This window comes from Lycorma delicatula, chromosome 2 (genome assembly GCF_047948215.1).
Source record: "Lycorma delicatula isolate Av1 chromosome 2, ASM4794821v1, whole genome shotgun sequence".
In the NCBI taxonomy this organism is placed as follows: Eukaryota; Metazoa; Arthropoda; class Insecta; order Hemiptera; family Fulgoridae; genus Lycorma; species Lycorma delicatula.
The window spans coordinates 185,197,947-185,220,180 of record NC_134456.1 but is presented as its reverse complement, the minus strand read 5'-3'; the positions used below and the strand labels follow the sequence as shown (position 1 = coordinate 185,220,180).

Sequence of the window (22,234 nt, the reverse complement as noted above, 5' to 3'; positions counted from 1 at the left end):
TCAAAATATTCCCGTTATAAATCATAAAAATGAAAAATTTATTGTTGTTTCTACGCTGTAAAACTAAAATAAACAAGTAATTTACACACAAACGTCCAGATAAAATCATTTTAATATTACGGCTATTTCTTACGGAGTAAAAATTTACTGATTTATTAAAAAAATTCGAGGAATTAGGTAGTCCGTATCCTCTCCACCGGTTATGCCTTTGATGGAACATTACATTCGATTATAAATGTGGTATAAAACAAGATATGTAATATTAAAAATTAAAAAACACAACTTCAAAAAAAAACAAAAAAACATTGCTATCAAACAAACATTGCTGTTTAATATAAGATAATTAAAGAGCGTGCGGGTGACAATTTTGAATATAGTACAATTATTTTTCAAATTTGTTAAATTTATTTAACATATATATATATATATATATATATATATATATATATATATATGAAAATAAATAAATTTATATGTAGCCTATAATATCCCGGTAATAACGTAAGGATTCCAAAACTGGGTCATACTCTAATCGGTTCAGCCGTACACTCCTTTTTGGGCAGTCGTGTAATAGGTAATATACCATAAAAAAATTGTTTTCAATTATTTCTTGGTTTACTGTTGGTGTGACTGATTCACTCGAAAAGATCATTTTTTGTCATTTAATAAAATGTAAGCCGATCTAATATTTATCTTTAGAATATGATAAAACGTCGATTAATACGTAAAATTTACGTTGTAAACAAGTAATGACGTAAGAAATTCTCAAATAATGTGCCGAATTACAATAAGAAATAGAAATAGTGAAAAAAATCACATTATAATAAAACCATTTCATTTAAACAGTAAACAAGTAATCGAAAAATAATTCAATAAACCATTTTATAGAGCTAATAGCGTTAACAGTCAATGTCGCTACAAAAATATTAATACTCGTACAATAAAAAGAAGCAACTGCAATTATTCGTGTCAGATGTGGGTAGAAAACAGAGATCAAGATTAGTACAACTCGGTTTATAAATATTCACCAGCTGCTACACGCATTGTTTATTGCAAGCATTTCAACATACAAAGGGGTGTAACAAAAGTAGTATGCCTCTGTATCAGTAGCTCAAAACCTCTATGAATTAACAAAATAAATAAACATTTTCATGTTTATTTATAACATAATTAATTAATAAAAAATAGGGTAGGATTTGTTAACTTTTAATATTGTTTTTAAGAAATGGTCTTTTGTAATAAGGTTATTGTGTTAAGACTTAAGAAACTCTTTACATATTTCTTTATATTACATACTTGAAAATCTGTCTGTCTGGTTAGACATTACATCTGAACAGCTCCTGATTTTTTAATAACTCACAGGGTGACCGGTATCCTTTGAAATTAGGCTAAATTAAATTTCAAAATCATGTTGGGGACATCGGTCCTATCACATAGATGTTTTCTTTTTTAAATTTTCTTGTTTGTCATTTTAGTAAAAATTTATAATTTAGTTTATTTTGGAAAAACTTTATCTAAATAATTTTTTGATAAATCCGAGAATTTTTTTGTTATTCATATAATTATAGAAAGACATAATCCTATAAAATTTGTTACCACCTAAATTATGTTGAAACTTTGATAGAAAGAATAAATAGAATAAAACATTCTCTGACTTACTTATCACCATATCAAAGCGCACAGTTATCAATAGTTTTCTAGATTTCTCGAAAGCTGAAATCAGTAATACAAAAATAATATAACAGAAAAAAATGAGTTCCGTCACGAATCATCAATATTAATTACTTAGAGCTGACTCAACAATTTAGAACGTTGAGGTGAATTGTTTTCTAATTCAGTGTTGGCATCTATTCTCATTTAAAAAGTCATTGAATGGACCAAAGTTATAATGTTAATTTTTAAAATGAAATTAGGAGCACTGCTCAATTTGTTGACTCAGGCGGCTAAATAACAAATAAATTCAGTTATCTTTTAAAATAAAGTTAATAAAGAGTATTTTAATAATATATTTTTTGTTTATTTTTAAATGAAATTAAAACGAGTCTCAGAAATAAAGATGTCCTATTGTTGTAATCTAAGATTATTATAACCAATATATTTTATTTAATTATATAAATTATTTATACAATTTATAAAACATTACTGTGATAAGAATTTACTATTAAAAGTGAGGTTTACTATTAAAAACTGTACTCATAGCAGATTTACAAATAATATAATATAAATTTTCATTAAAAATGCAGTAAAAATAATCTAATTTTAACTGCTTAAAAATCTTGAACTATTTTACAATATAATAAAGTATACTTTACAAGAGCACACAGAGCTATATCAAAGCCTGTATATATATATATATAAGACTAACCAAATAAGCCTAATAGAGAAGTAGGCCTAGATTAAAGGTAATTTAAAAGTTTATTTTTCATGAATGTGAAAAATGGAAACTAAGAAAAAACATCTGACGTGGACACCACACGACTTCCTTTTACGCCTATTAAATTACATATAAACATTTTTTTAAAATAAAAAGTACATAAAATTTTATTTCATTAATAACTTCTGATATTTTTTCATTGTTATTATTGAATTATTATTTATCGTAAAAATGTTTTTACAATCAGAGATTATTAAAAAAAAAAAAAATGAACTGATGAACTAGTTCATTCAGAATAAGAAAGTTAGCCGGCTGAAATGTATAAAAAAAAATTGTATGAATTGACCTAAAAAAAATAATAAGTAAAAATTAAAATTTATAGATGACCTAAAAAGAAATGGGGGCAATCAGGAGCTCAAAAAATTTATCAGAAGTAAAGGAGAACAAAGACGGATACTGTGCAAGGGAAGCAGACAACCATATGATCTTTCATGGAACGTTTTAAACACAATACGTCGTTATTGTTACATTAAATAAATTAATTAGTTACTGTGAGCGAGTGTCATATGACAGTGAGGAAATCACCGGAATATCTGATGCAGCTTTATGTAAAAATGATCGGTATTAACTCCCATGTTTCTAAAACTAGAAATATGATGTCGAATTAGTTAATTTTCTAAAAACAAAAAAAAAACAAATGGTGGCCGGAAGTCAAGATAACATTTAACTGGTACGATTAGGCTAAATGTGGCATCTTTTTGCCAGGAAGACAAGCACAGCGTAATGATTTTCTTTAATATAATCATTAATTTTTCTTTAACTCGATCTGACCACGCATTCATTTTAGATCGAAGTACATAATTATTTATTTGTAACACACAACCTATATTTTTCAACTAATCGCATCATAAGAAATGTTACATGGGATTAAGCTGATGATGCTCACTGCTTATTTAAATGAAACGTGATTTAATTAGCAATATAATAATAATAATTTATAAAAATCACTTAGCACCAACATTTTTATGTGTTAAGTACTTTCGGATACCAAATCATCTTCAGGAACTCAAAAAAATTTATATTATTTTTAAAGTAAAAAACTAAAACTCATTTATCGTATGTAAATCGTTATGTAAAATGTAAAAATGTACAACAGTGGTCGTCGTGTTTTAAAAAATAATGTCGTATGTCGTACATTTTTACATTTTACATAACAACTTACATACGATGAATGAATTTTATTTTATTTTTTTATTTTAGAATAATATATGTTTTTTGAGTTTCCTGAAGATGGATTTGGTATCCGAAAGTACTTGAACACATATAAAAAAGTTGTTGGTAAGTGGTTTTTATAAATTATTATTAATGTACGAGTAATAATCCATACCAACGGGCCTTGTTTGATAAAATTATTAATTGGCACTATTCTCGCGATTTGCTTGTCGATAATAAGTTGACTATCATGTCACCTGCCTGTTAATTAATCCCTCTACTTAAACGATCCCGTTAAAAGTAATAGATTTATGTCACTACAAGTAACGGACACTTTTAAATGTGTAGTAGAATTTGTTCTAGCTCTGTGTTTGTGTGCTTGTTAACCTTCGATCGATAAATGAGATTTTCGATTTACGTTTGAGAAATTAAACTTAAGGTCATAAAACTCGTGTCCTTACAATTTAAATTTAGATAGAACCAAGAAAACAGCCGATCAGTGCTGCGAAGTAACAGTAACATTTATCGGTAAGGCTTGATATTTTTATATGAAAAAAATTACTATACCGTATTCCGGCACTAAACTTCACGTCATGAAGGGCAGTTCATTAATACACAACCCTTCTGCATTATGAATTGTAATACTTGGCTGTAATATTTCTGCCAAACTCCTTTCGCCTAAGGCTAAAAAGAACATGGAAAAATTGGTATAGTAACAATTTAGAACAAATCGGATTACTTGAAAATAAAATAAAATAAAATTAAAAGTCAAGGTATGAGATGTAAACTAAGTGGTAATTACTATTCTCAAAAGCAAACCTATGTAAGTCAAAATTCCATACTTATAAATAGAGAATAAATACTTTAATAAAAGATACCATTTTTACTTCCTTGTACGAAGTAAAGGAAGTATTATGATCGCGAAAAATTTCGGTTTCAGATTTCAACGGAAATATCCACTTTGACCGTCCCTGAATCCATTTTGACTAGTTTCGGCGTGACGTATGTACGTATCTCGCATAACTCAAAAATGATTAGCCGTAGGATGTTGAAATTTTGGATTTAGGACTGTTGTAACATCTAGTTGTGCACCTCCCATTTTGATTGCAATTGACTTGGCCAAAAAAGCCCAAAATCCAAAATATTTGGATTTTTTATTTTTCTTAACTTCAGTAATAAGCCATCATTGAGAGCTTTTTAACGATAAAATGGTACTATTTTCATTGGTTGCAGAGTTATAGCCAAATAACATTTTAATTAATGAAATGTTTGGATCTTACAAGGGGAAGGCATATCGCTTCGAATCCGACTTCATATAAATATATTTTTTAAACTTTTTTTTTAATTTAAATATATTGATTTATTAATAATTATTAACCTCTGATTGTAAAAAAAAAATTAACAATAAATAATAATTCAATAATAACAATACAAAAAAAAAAAAAATTAAAAAAATCAGAAGTCATTAGTGAAATAAAATTTTATGTACTTTTCATTTTAATTCAAATATTTTTACAATCAGAGGTTAATAATTATTAATAAATCAATATATTTTAATTTTAAAAAAAAAAAAGTTAAAAATATATATGTATATGAAGTCGGAGTCGAACCGATGTATGCATGGCTACCGATCCGACATGTTCTCACTTACAAAACAAATTTACTTGATCGACGTGAAACAAAATTAATATATAAACTAATAATTAAACTATTCCATTTAGTGAACTCCTGCATACTGTTTAAATAAAGTTTAACCGGTATAAGCTTAAATGAAGTGCAGCAAAAAATGTGTATATGTAATTTAATAGGCATACAAAGAAGTTATGTAGTGTCCACGTGAGAGTTTTTAAGATTATGAGAACTATAAGGATTGGGTTGCCATACCTTAATTTTAGAAAGGAAATTAAGACGGAGCTTGAGTCAGAACTGTTGTGCGATAAAAAAATGTACCGTATTCTTGATAAAACTGTAAATTTAAACAATTGTTTTACATTAAAAGTAGCAATTTAAAGAATTTTAATATAACGCAGTTTAAAAATTTAAATCACTAATTTATTTAAGATGAATGCACATATATTTATCTCTCTTCCAGGAGAAAAAAACGAGTTATTCATTTAATACAAATTCAAATATAAATATTACAGATACTATTTCAACTTTCCGCTTGAACACAGTTCAACGTTCAACGACAATGAAATCCTTTAAAAATGGCCGATTAAGTTAAGAAGTAATAATTCAATTGATTTGAAATAATTAAAAAAAAGGTCATTTGATGAAAGACTAATTTACAATTACTGTTTATTTTTTATTTAAGTGTCATATAATTGATATTGTATTACATTTAAGATTATTATAAAGATTTATTAATATTATTTATCATTTATCTATATTAGTGTTTGGTTTGTTATTTAAGACAAACAAGACGTTGTTACTCAAGACGAGATCACGTCTGAATGAAATTTATAAAATGAATAAGTTCTAATCATTTTAAAATCAGATTTACAAGCAAGTTCACGTAATAACTACCAACTACTGCATAATTAAAATCTGTACATAGAGGATACTTTTACTTTCACACGTAATATATGCATATATAAAAGAAAAGAAAACAAACCCATATATTATTTCTGTCAAAGTTAAAAATATATACCGCTAGATAGCGTTCAGTATATAATCTTTGATTGCAATTAGAAAGTAATTAAGTAAAACCCAGTATATTTATTTATTCACAAATTTAAGCGATATTTGTGAAATACAAGCAACGTTAGTCGATTATGTGCGTAACACAGATTCACTGTATTCTCGTGTATGGGAGAAAACTGAGTAGCTCAGTTACTAATACACAATAATGTGAACAGTAAGTAAATCTAATACAATTCGTAAATATTGATAAAATGAAACAAACTATTCTTTTATTATAAATACAACATTGTCACATAATATTTATGCATTTATTAATCATATATAAAAATGTATTATATAGTTTACAGTAAATGTATCGAATAGCGGAAAGAAAGTTATACGAGAAGAGCAACCGCATATTTACGAGTTTAAAATGACGTCATGTTAGCTAGAAATAGAACTCAGGCTAAACGTCTGGTGCCCCGCCAGACCCAAATTTGGCCTCGTTTAGAATCTATTAGTTTAATGTTGCCTACTTATAATACTATTTTACAGTCGCATAAAAATATAATTTAAACATTATATTTAATGTACTTCATAAATGTATGTTATAGTTTAATGATTAACTTAATATTATTTACCGCAATAAACAGTTGTTTTGTTGTAGTGCGATAATAAATGCCACGAAGCAAACTAGAAATACGTCAATGAGTCAGCGTAAAAATTCATAGTGAGGAATACGATGTAAAAATATGGAATCCGTGTTGTGTGTGTGTGTATTTATGTACATGCTGTAGTATAAATTCCCAGTTTCGCGCCCTCCCATAACACGCACTTATTTTACACACACTTTCATTTACATGCGTGTGCGTCCCTAACTTGTGTATAAACATATATACTGTGTAGGTAAATATGCAGGACAAAGTGATAGCGAGTCAGCTTTCATTCAAAGGGTGTCCGGGGTTCCAAACCCGATCACGAATATAATTTTTTTCATATGCTAAAAACAACTTCATTCCAAATTCCCACGCACAAGCTTTAAGTATTTTTGTGATGAATTATAAACATCTACAAAAAATTTCGAAATATACACAATATAATTTTTATTTATTTTTTCTTAAATAAATAACTCCCAGAATCCAACAAATGTTGAACGACCTAAAGAAATGGATTTCTCTAAAACAAAGTTAGAATCCTGTCAAAGATCCAAAGCCACATGCAGTCTTATGCTAAACATCATTATAACCTAAAACCTAATTTAATATTTCAACTTATTATAAAAGGTAATAATTTCTTTAAACTTTTTTGTAAAATTATGATTAAGGAATTTACCTCCCATTAGTATAAGTCTCCGTATGATTCATAGCCATAATCTTTGTCAGATAACATATCTGTTATCGTGTTCTCTTTTTTTTAACATGAAAAATGTTATAATCCATTTTTATTAAGCGATGATTTTTCTATGACATGATAAACTCATTAAAAATACTAAATACCAGTTTAGTTTTGAAAAGGATAATCAGCAGGTTTTCAAGGTTTCCAAGTCCACTTTTGGCACTATAAGCTACTGGTAGTTGAAAGTAATCTGTTGATGCAGTTAGTATGCTAGTTTTTTGTGTGGCTAGTCTTTGATTCAGTTCCCATCAAGGGCCTGTAATTTTTTTTATCTATCAACTCATCCATCTAATCTTCCTCATTGAAATAAGTAAGTTGCTTGATAAAAATTATAGTACCAAGAATTAAAACTGCATAAATATGGAGATGTATTCTACCTTTTGACCGTTGTAGTAAGTTGCATAGTAAAAAAAAATTACTGAAGATGTACAAAAGTCCCCCGATGTAAAGTTTTATATTTTTTCATATTTTGTAAAACCCTGACCCCAAAATATAAAAGTTTTAGAGGTACAAAAATGTAAGCATATATATTGACCCATGTTAAATTAAAATCATGAAATTTTATGTGGCAGGTTGAATAATGATTAAAATATTGAAAAAGTCCTAATGAAGGACAATTTCCAAAATATTTTAGCTTATAAAAAAATTATGTTGTTGGAAATATCATTGGAAATGTCACAGAAATATTTTTTCAAAAATTCTCCTTCATAAAAGCACCATGATAATTTTATTATACATTTTGACAATTTAAATTTACGATAAATTGTTTTTCACTAAATGAGGCAACACCAGAGTAAAAACAACCTCAAAGAACTTCTATCAAAGTTAGAATCCTATCAAAGATCCAAAGACCTGTACAGTCTCACCTAAATATCTTTATAATCTAAAATATAATTTATTATTACATCCTATAAACCTTACTTACTGATAATAGGTCACTGATAGTTTATAAATATTTTCAGGAAGTTACAAATCCCTCACACTTAAATACAAAAAGTTAAAAAATTTGTTAAATTTTTACTGTTTTAATATATCAACTTGAATATTTTTATAAATAATGTTCCTAGGATAAGAATAGTTATCAACTTATATAATGAGGGTAATTATAGATTTTTAATTTTCTTGTTCAAACAATCCACATTATAATTTAAATATTTTAATAATATTTATCAATAACTTTGGAGGGAGTACTGGTACCGTAAGATTGATTTTGTGACAGTTTTTTAAGTATTTATTGGTTTATTTTTAGGTTTCATCCTAGGACTTTATTTAATTACTTTTTAAGTAAGTATATGTATAAAATTCTTAATGATAAATAACCAGTTTTCAACTTTATCATTGAGGAAAGATTTTAATAAATTACACTGCTTTATTAATACTGTAAGAAAATTACAATACACCAGTCATTCTCATTCAATCTTAGGCCAATCTGATGGTAAATCTTTATTATCCAAGTAGTTTTAAATCATGTGCTACAAAAATCCATAATTATTACGAAGACTAGGTCTAAGTTACTGATATATGAATGACACCTATCGAGGTAGTACTCAAAGACTAGCAGTTCTTTTATTTTATAACTAATTTTATCTCATAAGTTGTATTATTGCATCTATACAACTACTAATTCTATATATAAGAATCCAGGCATGTATACATGCATATACTTTGCAATCATAGCTCCTAATACATATTATTCATTTAATTGAGTTTGAAAAAAGTTTAATAACTAAACTTTAGTGGTAAGAGAAATAAGTCTGAGAGATTGTTATAAACCATGTAATAAATGCAAGAATTTGAAAAAGTACCTAATAATTAATAAATTAAAAAATTCAAAATTAATTTCACAAATGGGAGAACTGCAGCTGCAGTAAGTAGAACGTATCAAGTAGTTATCTACTCTAGAAAATGTGATCACATGATGCCAAAAATAAAAAAGAAGTAAGTAGGTCACTGATAATTTACACCAAACCTACACTTAAGGAAAAAATTAATTTACATAGCAGTACATATGTTCATTTGAAATTCAAGATAATAATCACTAAGTTTGACAAACAAAGAATGTATGCAACTTTTTCATTTTGGCCAAACGCTTTAATAGTTACACCAACATCTTCCATTATATGAGGTATTATAATTCATACATAATGGAAATAAAAATAAATATAAATGATATGAGTGTTAAATTCCAATGGCATTTTTTTATTCAAGCCCTCTATTACTACCAGTAAGGTGACTGAATGATCTATAAATCATAAATAGCTCTGGAGATAACTTATATTTAACAGTTATAATTTTAAACTTTTATTTGTAAAAATTATTCACTGGCTGCTTTTTCTTTTTTATTCCTGTCAAATACTTTTACAAGGATCTCTGCTTCTTCAGAATGTTTTATTTTTTTTTAATACTACAGTTTAACAAAAAAAAATCTTATCTGGGTACCACATGACTTCCTTGTATGCCTATTAAATTACATACACACATTTTTAAAAAATGAAAGTACAAAAAACATTTTTCATGTACTTTTCAATAACTTCTGATATTTTTTTTTATTGTTATTATTGAATTATTATTTATCGTACAAATTTTGTAACAATCAGAGGTTAATAATATTAATAAATAAATACATTTTATTGAAAAAAAAAAGGAGATGAAGCTGATTTGAACCAACATGCCTTCCCCTTGTAAGATTCAAATATTTCATTAATTAAAATTTTATTTGGCTATAACTCTGGAACCAATGAAAAGAAGTACCACTTATGATATCATTGAAAAGCTTTCAATGAGGGTCTATTATTGCAGTTAAGAAAAAGTCCAAAATCCAATTTTTTTGGATTTTGGGCTTTTTTGGACACTTTTGGTTCAGTCGATTGCAATGAAAAGGGGAGGTGCACAACTAGATGTTACAACAGTCCTAAATCAAGTCAACAAGAAACTAGTCAAAATAGATTCGGGAATGGTCAAAATGGTTATTCCCGTTGAAATCTGAAAACCGACATTTTTCGCGATCACAATATTTTCTTTATTTCATACAAGTAAGTAAAAAGTACTTTTTTATTTCAGTGATTGAGATATCTACTATTTCTGTAGTTTTAACTATTGATTATGATTTTTTTTTATTACGAGAGGTTATCTCTAAAGTAAAGACCGTTTTAATGTAAAAAAATTTATTCTGAAAACTTTATAAATATTTTTTATTTCTCTTAAACTACTTCTCTATTTAATCGCCATATGAATTAAGAGATTTATCGTAGCGATACACCAGCTTCAATATATACTGTCGTCGTATTCTTCTGCCGCCATTCCATTTAGCCTCTGATTAACAGAATTTTTAAGTTCAACGTCACCTGCGAATTGCTTGCCACTCAAAAATTCTTTCAGTTTCCCAAACAAATGGTAATCAGAATGAGGTAAGTCTATAAAGAAAAGTCTAGAAGTCGGACTATATGTTGGGTGATCGTAAATTTCCCATCCAAATGTTCTCAGTAAATCACACGTCTGACCGGGAGCATGTGGACATGCATTATCGTGCAGTAGGACGACGCCGTTGTTCAGCCGCCCACGTCGCCGATTTTGAATGGCGCGCCGTAACTTACGTAGTGTTTCGCAGTAGGCTTCTGCATTTATAGTCGTTCCACGTGCCATGAAATCAATCTGCAGTATGCCAAACCGATCCCAAAAGACCGTGGCCATCAGTTTGCGTCCAATTGGCTGTGACTTGACCTTTGTTGGTCTGGTTGATGAGTGAGGATAACGCTACTCATTTGACTACAGTTTTCTCTCTGGGGGTGTAATACGAAATCCATGTTTCAACGCCGGTAACAGTTGAATTAAGGAACTCATCATCTTTTTCTGTGTAGCGCATCAAAAATTCCAAGCCTAAATGGTCATGAAAAATGCGACCAGTAACAGCTCTTGAAACAGGAAGAAAAACACCAGGTTTTTAATCGTTGAACGACGATCTTCTCTAATTTCATCATCGACCCGTTTCAACAAGTTCTCGATGATTAACGAGGGCCTCCCCGAACGTTCTTCATCATGCACTTTAATTCTGTTATTTCTAAACCTTTCACACCATTTTCGGGCGTTTCTTTCATTAATTACATTACCACCGTACACAGCAACCAACTGCCTAAGAATTTCAACCGGCTTAACGTTTTGATGGTTTTAAAAACGTATGACTTTACGTATTTCACAGCCTGCGGCAACACCAATTTTCCAATGTAATAACTCACACGTAATCAAAGATACTATATCGCGACAAATTACAGACAACAATGCATTATGTACATTACTAGCATGGCCATGAACGACATAGGTTCGCCAACCGTAAGGAGAGAAATTTCCCAGCGGTCTTTACTTTAGAGATGTCCCTCTTAATTTATCATGTTAAAAAGATTGTTTTGAAGAAGTAGAGATCTCTGGAAAATTACTTGCTGGGGTAAAAAAGCCAGTGAGTCAGAGATTTTTAATTAATTTTAATAAAATATATTTGCTGCTAGAATGTAATCTATTAAATTGTTTAATAATATTTTATCTTTCAATATATGTACTGGAGTTTAAGTAGTACACATTAAAGTCTTATTATATTAAACAGCATATTCCAGCAGTATAAATTTTTATAGTGAACAAGTAATTCAGTTTTATTGTATTCTGTAAATTGGTTGGTACAAGTAAAAATTAATTTAAATTACTTGGATAATTTACTGTGCTCATTTTTTCATTCTTGATTGAATGTCCCCTTCAGTTGGGTAGACTAAAATGTGTTTGCTATACTTTGATCAGTGGTATTAAATTAAATCATTCACTGGTATTCAAATATATATTAAGACTGATCAGCCTGATTTTGGATAATACAATCAGTGTACATGAAGTAAATAAATAATCATGAAAAACTTGTGTGAAACCATGAAAAACTCAATCCAATACTTCTACCAAGATAACGTAATATTATCCAAAATTAATGAGACTTATAATAAAGCTGTTTTTATTATTTTTACTTGCAATTTCTAATTACAAACAAACAAATATATATATATATATATAATAGATAAGTTTATATATAAACTTATCTATTAGAATATCAAATTGATACCTCTACTTTTAAGTTATTAAATGTTAATAATAATTCATTTTATACTTGTTTTGTAGGTTCCAAGGAGCAGCAGATAACAAGCAAATACCATGGCGGATGATGAGGTAAGGTGAGTATTACAAAATAGAATTTATTTAAGAGGAATTCAAGAAAATGTCTGTTATAAGTTGTCTAAGTAAGCAGAAACCTACTCCATGTATAGAGGAGATGAAAAAAACATAAGTAAAATGTTTATTGCTATAAATATTGAACGTTATTTTTATACTACTGCAATTGGTAGTTAAAAAAATATATATAATAAATAAATCCACTAGATTTTTTAATACTTTCAATATGCATGAAAAAAAAAGTTAGAAAAATTTAATTACTTTACTTTGATAATGGATCTCTATAACAAGCAATATATTAAAATTTTATCTCCAAAAAAGAACTAACATATATTTTTATTAACACAAAATAAATTCATAAAAAAAAAGGAAACACAATTAAATAATATATTGTGTGATCTTTCACAATCATTTTTTTGGGAAAAGGAAAATCAGAAAGACAAAGAGTAGAGATGGTTGAAATGAGGTATTAAAGGAGGATAATAAAATATCTAGATAACATGATTGATGAAAGTTTAAAATAAAAATGTTTTAAACTTGATTAAAGACAAGTGAAACTCATAAAATAAAAGGTTATTCAAAATGCTTATTAAAGTATATTGGAAAACATGCTTTGTTCCAAAAATCTATAAAACAATTTTACAATTTTAAATCATTAAGTTGTTCAATTTAGTTAGGAAAAACTTAAAAAAATAAATTAATTAATTACAATTTTCTGTAGTTTTATAAGAAATTTTAGTTTTAAGTGATAAAATTGCTCTCCAGTTTAAGTGATATTCATGAGAAGATAATGTAAAAAAGATTGAGGTTGGTAAATGTGAATTAAGGCATCAAAAATGAATTATTTTAGATATTGAAGAGAAAAAAGTGATTAAAAGTTAGTCAAAGAAGCAACAATGCCATAATGAAGCAACAATGTTAAAAGATTAGCAGAAAACAGTATAAGTGAAGTAACCAAAGAACTCAAATGATTTGAAAAAAAGAATTAACTAGGATAAAAGAATGATAATTAATGGTAAAAGCACTGAAAATGCTTTTATGACAGTTCAAATAAAATACTGCAATTAATTTTTATAAACAGTTATAATTTTGAGTAATGTAATATATAAAAATGCCACAAATTTACTTTGTAGATTAAAAATGCTTTGTTTAATAAATCAGCAAACACACAGAGATAATTTATTAATATGTTCATGAAGAATAGCTCAGATAAAAGATATCTTTTACTTTGAAAAATTAATCATAGAAATTATTATAATCAAACAAACATAAATTATTATAGAATGAAAGTAAATAGTGCTAACTTTCAAGGTTTCCATTGGCTCAGTAGTTTTATTTATCCTTCCAAGCTTCAAAATATGTAAGAGTTCATGTATAAGTATTCTCATGCATTTTAAGAATGCTATTATGCTATATAAAAAGTAAAAAAAGTAGTAAAAATATAAATAAAATGACTGCTTAGTGACAAAGGAAATAGTGTACACTAGCATATTACAGTGAATGTCCTGGATTTGATTTCTGACTAAGGTCTGGAAATTTTTAAAGAACCAACACCGTATAAAGTCACTAATGATTTCACTACTTAATGCAACATAAAAGTAGCAAAAATAAATCAATAAAATATTTGAATTTTAATTGAATAATTTTACCCCATTAAAAATAGTTATCCCTTGAACTAGAGAAGCATTTCTATCATTCCTGATGTAATCTATATAATATATATGCACTGATCTGATTAAAATACATACTTATACCTCATTTTATTATTTATTTACTAAGTTAACATTCATTATGAGAATAGAAAATCATGTCAGATGGACGAGAGAAGTTTGAGAGGATAAAAAGAAAAGAGGGAAAGTAAGAAAGAAGTAAAGAAAAATATTTATTTAAAAATGAAGAAACAAAATAAAAGAAAAAAATCATAAGAAATATCATGGGTTAAGAATAAAAATGTTTTAGTTAACAATGAGTATTGCATTTTCAGATATAAGTATCCTCAAAAAATTACAGGATAAAGGTAAGTAAAACTCAAAAAAATAATTGAAATACAACAAACCTACAACTTTGAATGTAAGATGACATAAACAATCCAAAAAGAACTTTGAAAAACTGTACAGAAATCAAACATCTACACATTGCAGTAACAGAAAAAATTATAATCTCTAATTCTACACCTCATATTATAACATATAACATATACAAATAGAATCAATGTAGGATTACATTAGAGGATCAATTGGTAAATTATTGACTGTTAAAATGAAAGTCACAGCTGACATAAGACTAAGATCTGAGTCTGGGATTTTTTACAAAAAGATTAACATCTTTTCAATATCAACATCAAAATGTTATTAATAGTACTCCAACAAGTAACAATAGAAGGCTAGTTGGTGGAAAGGTAAAAGGCTCCCCAAACTTAAAAAACTATGTCAATGAGCTAAAATACAGGAAAACAATGGATCTTTAATCGATTTAACAAACCAATAAATAATAACTTATTATAATGTTTAACTTATTGTTAATTACATTTACTTACTTTTTTTTTAAATTAGTAAAGCTTAATAAATTTTTCCCCCAAATTAGTTGAAGTAATAATGTGTTGTAAGACAACTGAAAAAAATATATATTAAGTTCTTGTTACACAGTATCAGTAACAATTTTTCTTATGACTATGACATATAAAACACATGAGGTTCAATATCTATATTCAATATACAGCCAGTTTCAGTGGTGAACTCTGCCATAGTTAGTATGGTGTAAAATTTCCTGTGGCAAGTAAAGGTTTCACCTAAGGGCAGAGTATTATCTACCTTTAGGTGGGCTTGATGTTGATATGTGATAGTATATTTGATCCAGTGAAAAACGGCAGCCAGTTTATATCTCACTTTCCCTGATAAACTTGGCTTGTTATTCTTTAAAAATGGCTGTCATTATCAGAAGTGACTTGGATTCTTGTTAAACTATAATTGTGAGGCTTATGATACCAAACAAATACAATTTTTTAGAAAAAAATTTAATAAAATTTGTGTGTGTGTGTGTGTGTGTGTGTGTGTGTGTGTGCGTGTGTACAAATTAAATGCCACAATTATAGTTGGAGAATGAAGAAACTGATATCTTTTTTTAATTTATAAAACTTTTCTGAAAGGGTGATGCAGTATTACTAAGTGCATTTTATAAGATGCACTACTCATGGATTTGTATACTAATATTAATTTTACTTGTATTTAAAAAAATAATAAATAAATATTACCAAGAAAAAATAAAAGAAATAAATGTTACCATGAAAGACATATCTGGAAAATGTCAATATTCTCTGGTGAATGTCAACATACACCAAATACGTCAGTGAAAGACCAAAATATTTGCTTATTCATACCTTCACCAGTATATGTCAACAAACACATATAAGCTCTGGTGAAGGTTGAAACAATAACTAGAAATGAAAAAAAATAATAAATCACCCTAGTAAATAGATTATAAGAAACCCTTGTAAAAAAAAGTAAGTTTAAATTTAACATAACCTTCGCTCGCTAACCTCGTCTAATTAACATTAAATATACAAATTATTTATGTTATTCTCCAACATTGGAGGTGATTAATCAAACTCACCAAATTTATAAAAAAATTTAACCTAATCTTTAGCATTTTATAAACTGAAAGAGCCAATCAAGATATACAGAATATGTTAATTGCATAGATGAACAATAATGATAATGATACAAATAAATGGTCAGATGATTTGCCCTTTGTTCAAATTTTTATAAAAATATTTTTATTTAACTTTCACCATCAGTGCATGCTGAATTTGATTAAGTGCCTCCAATGTTGGAGAATAACATACACATAATTTGCGTATTTAACATCAGTTAGACAAGATTAGAGAGCATATGTTTAGCTAAATTTAAATTTCATTTTTTTTTACGAGGGTTTCTCATAATCTATTTATCTTAGAGATTGCTATAGAGTGATTTTTTTTTAATTTCTAGTTATCGTTACGATCCCCACCAGAGCTTAAATGTGTTTGTCAAAAAATACTGGTGAAGGTCAGAATTTATTATAAGCAAATATTTCGGTCTTTCACTGACGTATTTTATGTGTTGACATTCACTGGAGAATATTGACATTCTCTAATTTCGGTCTTTCACAGTAATATATACATTGAAATATACCTTAATTTATTCATATGAAATTTAAAAAAAAGCTAACAGACTAATGCAGAACACTTATTATACCTAAAATACATACATTACTTTAAAACATTGAATTTAATCACATTAATTTGCTTTGTTCAAAACAGATAGTGAATTTTTAGTATAATAATAGATTTCTTCAAAGTGGTCTTTCCACCTGATAACTTAAACATTTACAGTATTTATTAGAAATAATTACGCTCAGTAACATTAAGTCACTTTACTGCAATTGATTTTGGACACAATTATAGTTGGAGAATGAAGAAACTGATAATTTTTTTTTAATTTATAAAAATTTTCTGAAAGTGTATGCAATATTACTAAATGCATTTTATAAGATGCTCTACTCATGGATTTGTATACTAATATTTATTTTACTTGTATTTGAAAAAAAATGAAATATCACTAATTTGTACTGTGTTTTTTCTTTTTCTGTTAATCTTAAATTCTATTCATCAATGTACCAACTACTTCAACTACAATAAATATTACTATTAATTCTACTCCTGCTGCCACTACTGCTACAATCATCACTGGAATTATTTGCTTTACGTATCACTCAACAATTTATTTTATTACTGAATGACACTATCTTCTTTTTCTTTGCATCAAAAGAAATAAAAATTCTTCACAACTAAATACAAAAGGTACGCATGGAGTGTATTATTTTTTTTTTAAATGTGACTAACTTATAAGCTTCAGTTTACCTATTTTTCCTACCTATCAAATCTATTTTTCTTATAAAATTATTGCTCTTTAAAAATAATTATGGAATAATTCTGTATCTGTACTACCTCAAAATACACAATAAACCTAAATATATCAGAAGCTGATCTTAATAATGATTCATTATTACTAAAAATTGGACAGTATTTAATGATCTGAAAATTAAGTTTAATGAATGATTAAACATAGTTTTGCCATAAAAAATAAATAAAAACATTTGTTTAATTTATAATAACTGATCTAGATGCAGTAGAAAATCATTTCATCTAGGCAACCATTTTATTATTTTGTCTATACAAAGAAAAAATAAAATTGATTAATTATTGAAACACCTGTACACTTCTAGTCAGCTTTATTATAAAAGTATTTATATTATATATATATTTTTATTTTATTCTGGTTAAAAAAAAAACTTTTTAGTATGTCAAACAGTTAAGACACTTAATAAATTAACTCTTTTATAATTTGAAAAATTATTTAATAAAAACTAAAAAAATTACATTGTTTAGTATTTCTTGTAATAATAGATAAGGGATAAAACATACTACTGCAATAACATATTATACAGAATATATTATAGCAATACAGTTATACTTAACTGTCATTTTTGATTTTAACACTAATAAACAATAATAAGTAGTTTAATTTTTATTTTAAATTTGTAGATGTTAAATAACAGTCATTATTCAAAATGTAAAGAATTGATTTTGTCTCTGTTTTATCAAAGATAGTTGTATGTTTATTTCTTGTACTCTCCAAATTGGTCAGCTAATCATGTAGCCAGTTACATGTTAAGAGTAATAATTATTATTTTTTAAATAAAGAGCAGTAGTTTTTCTACTTTGTAAAAAAAGTATTATAGCTCCACAAAAGGAGTAAAATGTGTTTTATTATGGTGATTAATTATGCAATGTAGTCTTTCATAAAATGAGCCCAATTCTAAAAATGGGGAAAATAGATTTAATTATGATTAAAGACTTTAACATACCAAATTTAATTATAATTATGTTACATCAAGTAAATATGTAGCTAATTATATCTGTGTACATTAACAATTTAAACTTTACTCATTACTAAATTTTCACTGTCTTTTTTGACATTAACTTTTTGAAGTTCATTACTCCTTTTTCAGACAAGTTTTTTCACATATTTGTATTTATTTTTTGTAATATTAATAATAATAATAAAGAGAACAATCATTCTCTATAAAATATTTATCAATCGTGACAGTTTTACATGATATACTTTTCAATAGCAGTCAATCTTTGGTTTTTGTTACAAGACAAAAATAACTGGCCAATTTTTCACAATTATTTCAGTTGCTGTAAACAAAAATTCTTTAATATATTATTTAAAAATTATACATAAAAAACAAAAATTGACAAACAATTATCTATATAAAGTATAATTTATAAATTTGATCAGTATACAGTAAAGAGCATAAATTGTCAAAAAATGTGATTTAATAACTCAATAGAAAATATTTTTAAAACATTATGAGATTCAAGAAAAAACTGGACTAATGACTGAAATATACTTAAAATTGAAGTAATATGAAATTAGTCTCACAAATTACTTTAAGGAGCTGAAAGTTCCTAAGTTCATAAAGCCGATGAATCTAAAATGACAAAATACTACATAAATACTATGCAATTTTAATTAAATAACAACTGGAACTGACAATAAATAAAATTATAACAGCAACAAAAAAAGCTGAAACAATCTCCACATCTGTAAAAAACCTCAGTTACGTTAAATTTTTTTTTAAACTTGTCACTACATTTTATCTTTTTCAAAAATATATTTCTTAAAAATAACACCATTATTCCACTCAGTTAGGAATGTAGAGTTAAGTAATCAATGATTACACCAATAGTTCAGAACCTAACACAGCTATTCTCAACAAAAATGCAATAACATTAAAGAAAGAATTTGCAGATGAACTGCTTCTTTATAGTTTGATTTCTTAAAAGCAACATCTACTTTAGAATTAAAGCTATCTATATATACCGACTTCAAAACAATAAAACCAATACCACAAGTAGCTGAATGTAGAATTGTTATATCCAGTTCTAAAATCGCTTCCAATGGGAGAAAGCTGAAAGGTAACATCCACATGCTGTATAGTGTGAGGTTCCTTGGAAACCTTGCACCAGTTGTTGGATGGATCATAAATTTTAGGACAAAAGCAATTATTGTTGCAGCATATATATAAGCTGAACAGCAACAGGCAATGGTCAATAATATGCTGATTCATATGAGTAAAAAATTATCTGATCTGAGAGAATGTGGATGGAAAAGTTGCCTGCTGTCCAGAGGGAGACTTGGACCTTCCTCTAGGTGGAGTTATTTATATCATACGGCAATTCCTTAGAGGGTTAATTATCCTTCTTTACTACTCACTGTTTTCTTTCTCTTTTTATCATTACCTACTTCTGCTTCTTATCCTTATTCCTTTTTTCCCATTTTTAGTTCTATGGGTTCAGTCTCATCCTGCCAGGTCCATGCTAATGATGCCAAGATCATAGATACACGTCAGTGTGAACTGGGGAGGTAGTTTAACAATGGATCAATCTGGGGACCCTTGGTTTCCATCTAAGGGATGTACAATGAATCTAGCAGCTGAAACAGCTGTCAGGCAAATCGAGCCTCATAATGCTCCCAAAAATACAATCACTTTTAAATTTAATAATATATGTTGGTGTAGGATCCCACTTCTAATTTATAAAACAATACAGAGAAAAAAAATCACTAACAGAATTGGCTCATTTTATGAAAAAAAAAAACAAAAAAAAACAGTGCACAAACTGAATGTTCATGTATATTTATGTATGTTAATATTTATATAAAGCTCAGTTATGTGAACTGAGTACTTTTTATTAATTTTGTTGCAAATGAAATATTAAGAAATAAAAATCACTATTTTATCTCTTATATATTTCTTCAACATTATAACTATTTCATTTCCTAGAAACTAGTCTATCTGTCTATCTATCTAGCTGCCGATCTGTGTTCTTTATTGTAATATATTTCTTTTATTATAAAATTAACCATTTTAAGACTTTTGTTTAAAAAACTTATTTATCATAAATTAAATGTTAAATAAAACATAAATAAAAGCTTCAAAACAATATATAAAAAACAATTAAAATAAATGTGTATAATTTACAAAATAATAAGTAAAACTGATTATAATTCAAATAACATTTAGATGAAATAATATAATTATAAATTCAGCAATGCTTATAGAATATAAATTAGATGCTTATTGTTTATATAATAAACATTGCTTTGTAGAAAATTGGCTTCATTAGACATTACAACTAAATTAAAGTTTTTAATTTAAAATACATAAATATAAAAAAAAAGGGATTAAAATTTTAGTGTACTGATATTATAAATAAGCAGATAAAACGTCCATCACTGAAAAAACAATCATATTAAAATTTTACAAACTCTTTTTTAGTAATTTAACTTTGAATTTAAAAGGAAAAAAGTAGTTAAACATACCATCCAAAATTATAACCTACTGCATCATGCTTATGGTGATCTCTATTTCTTTTTCTTTTATAAACTCATTTCTTACTCTATCTTCAGTTCCTTAGTAGCAGTAAATACAAGTATATGAACCACTGTTTCTTGCCACAAATTGTGCATTAATTCATTCATGTTCCTACCATGCCTTTCTTACGGCTATAACATATTACAGCTGTGAAGCATGACAGACACTAATTTGAGACACTTTCTTTGAGAATAATGATGTTTATACAGCCAGTTCCTATGATGAAAGGATGAAGGTGTCCCTTGTATAGCTGAACATCTCCTACAGTTCAGAGGACTGTGCATGCCAATATATATTTGTATGTTTCATTCAGTTAAGAAAAGAACATAAAGTCAATTCTCACTAATAAACCATAGGATACTTGTTATTTGAGAATGGAAGGGTCAATTTTCAGGAGCAACTCATATCTCAAGTACAAGTTCCTCAAGTACGTTGAGTACAACCTTTTTTGTTTATAACAATTAATACATATATATTCCATCATTGTAGCAGTCTATATTCATAGAAATTTCTTGGTTATTTGTGTTTCTTTAATCTTCTGTATAATTAAAATGTGAGTACATCCAGTAAAAATTTCTGAATTATGTAGAAAAAAATGCCAAAGACAAACATTTAATAAACTGATTCCTGAAGATCTTCAAAATTAAATGCAGTTTCACTGCATGGTGTTGAATGGCAAATGCCTCTAGTTGTAAATATAAATAAAAATTCATTATAGAATACAAGTGTATTCTCAGTGAAACATGTAGCATAACATGGTTGACATTACATAAAAATAAAGATTATTTTTTTTTTTAAATAAAAAATTAATTCATTTAACATTTAATTCATATAAAATACAAAAAACTTAAAAGAAAATTCAAATTTTAATATTAAATTCTAAATGATAAAATTAAATAATGTGAGTTTGATTTAGTCAGAAATAAAAAGTTACTTGTTAATATAAAATATCTA

General features: G+C 27.1%; 1 protein-coding gene across 8 annotated transcripts in view; it reads left to right on the top strand.

Annotated features, from left to right (window-relative positions):
* The window catches only part of wupA (troponin wings up A), a 98,226-nt gene that overhangs the window by 20,473 nt on the left and 55,519 nt on the right, over positions 1 to 22,234 (top strand). For all 8 annotated transcript variants that reach the window (XM_075356838.1, XM_075356837.1, XM_075356836.1 and 5 more), the window contains exon 2: positions 12,752 to 12,799. In XM_075356838.1, coding sequence (XP_075212953.1) covers positions 12,785 to 12,799 — 15 coding nt within the window. In that variant the 5' untranslated portion in view covers positions 12,752 to 12,784. The remainder of the gene's footprint in view (positions 1 to 12,751; positions 12,800 to 22,234) is intronic.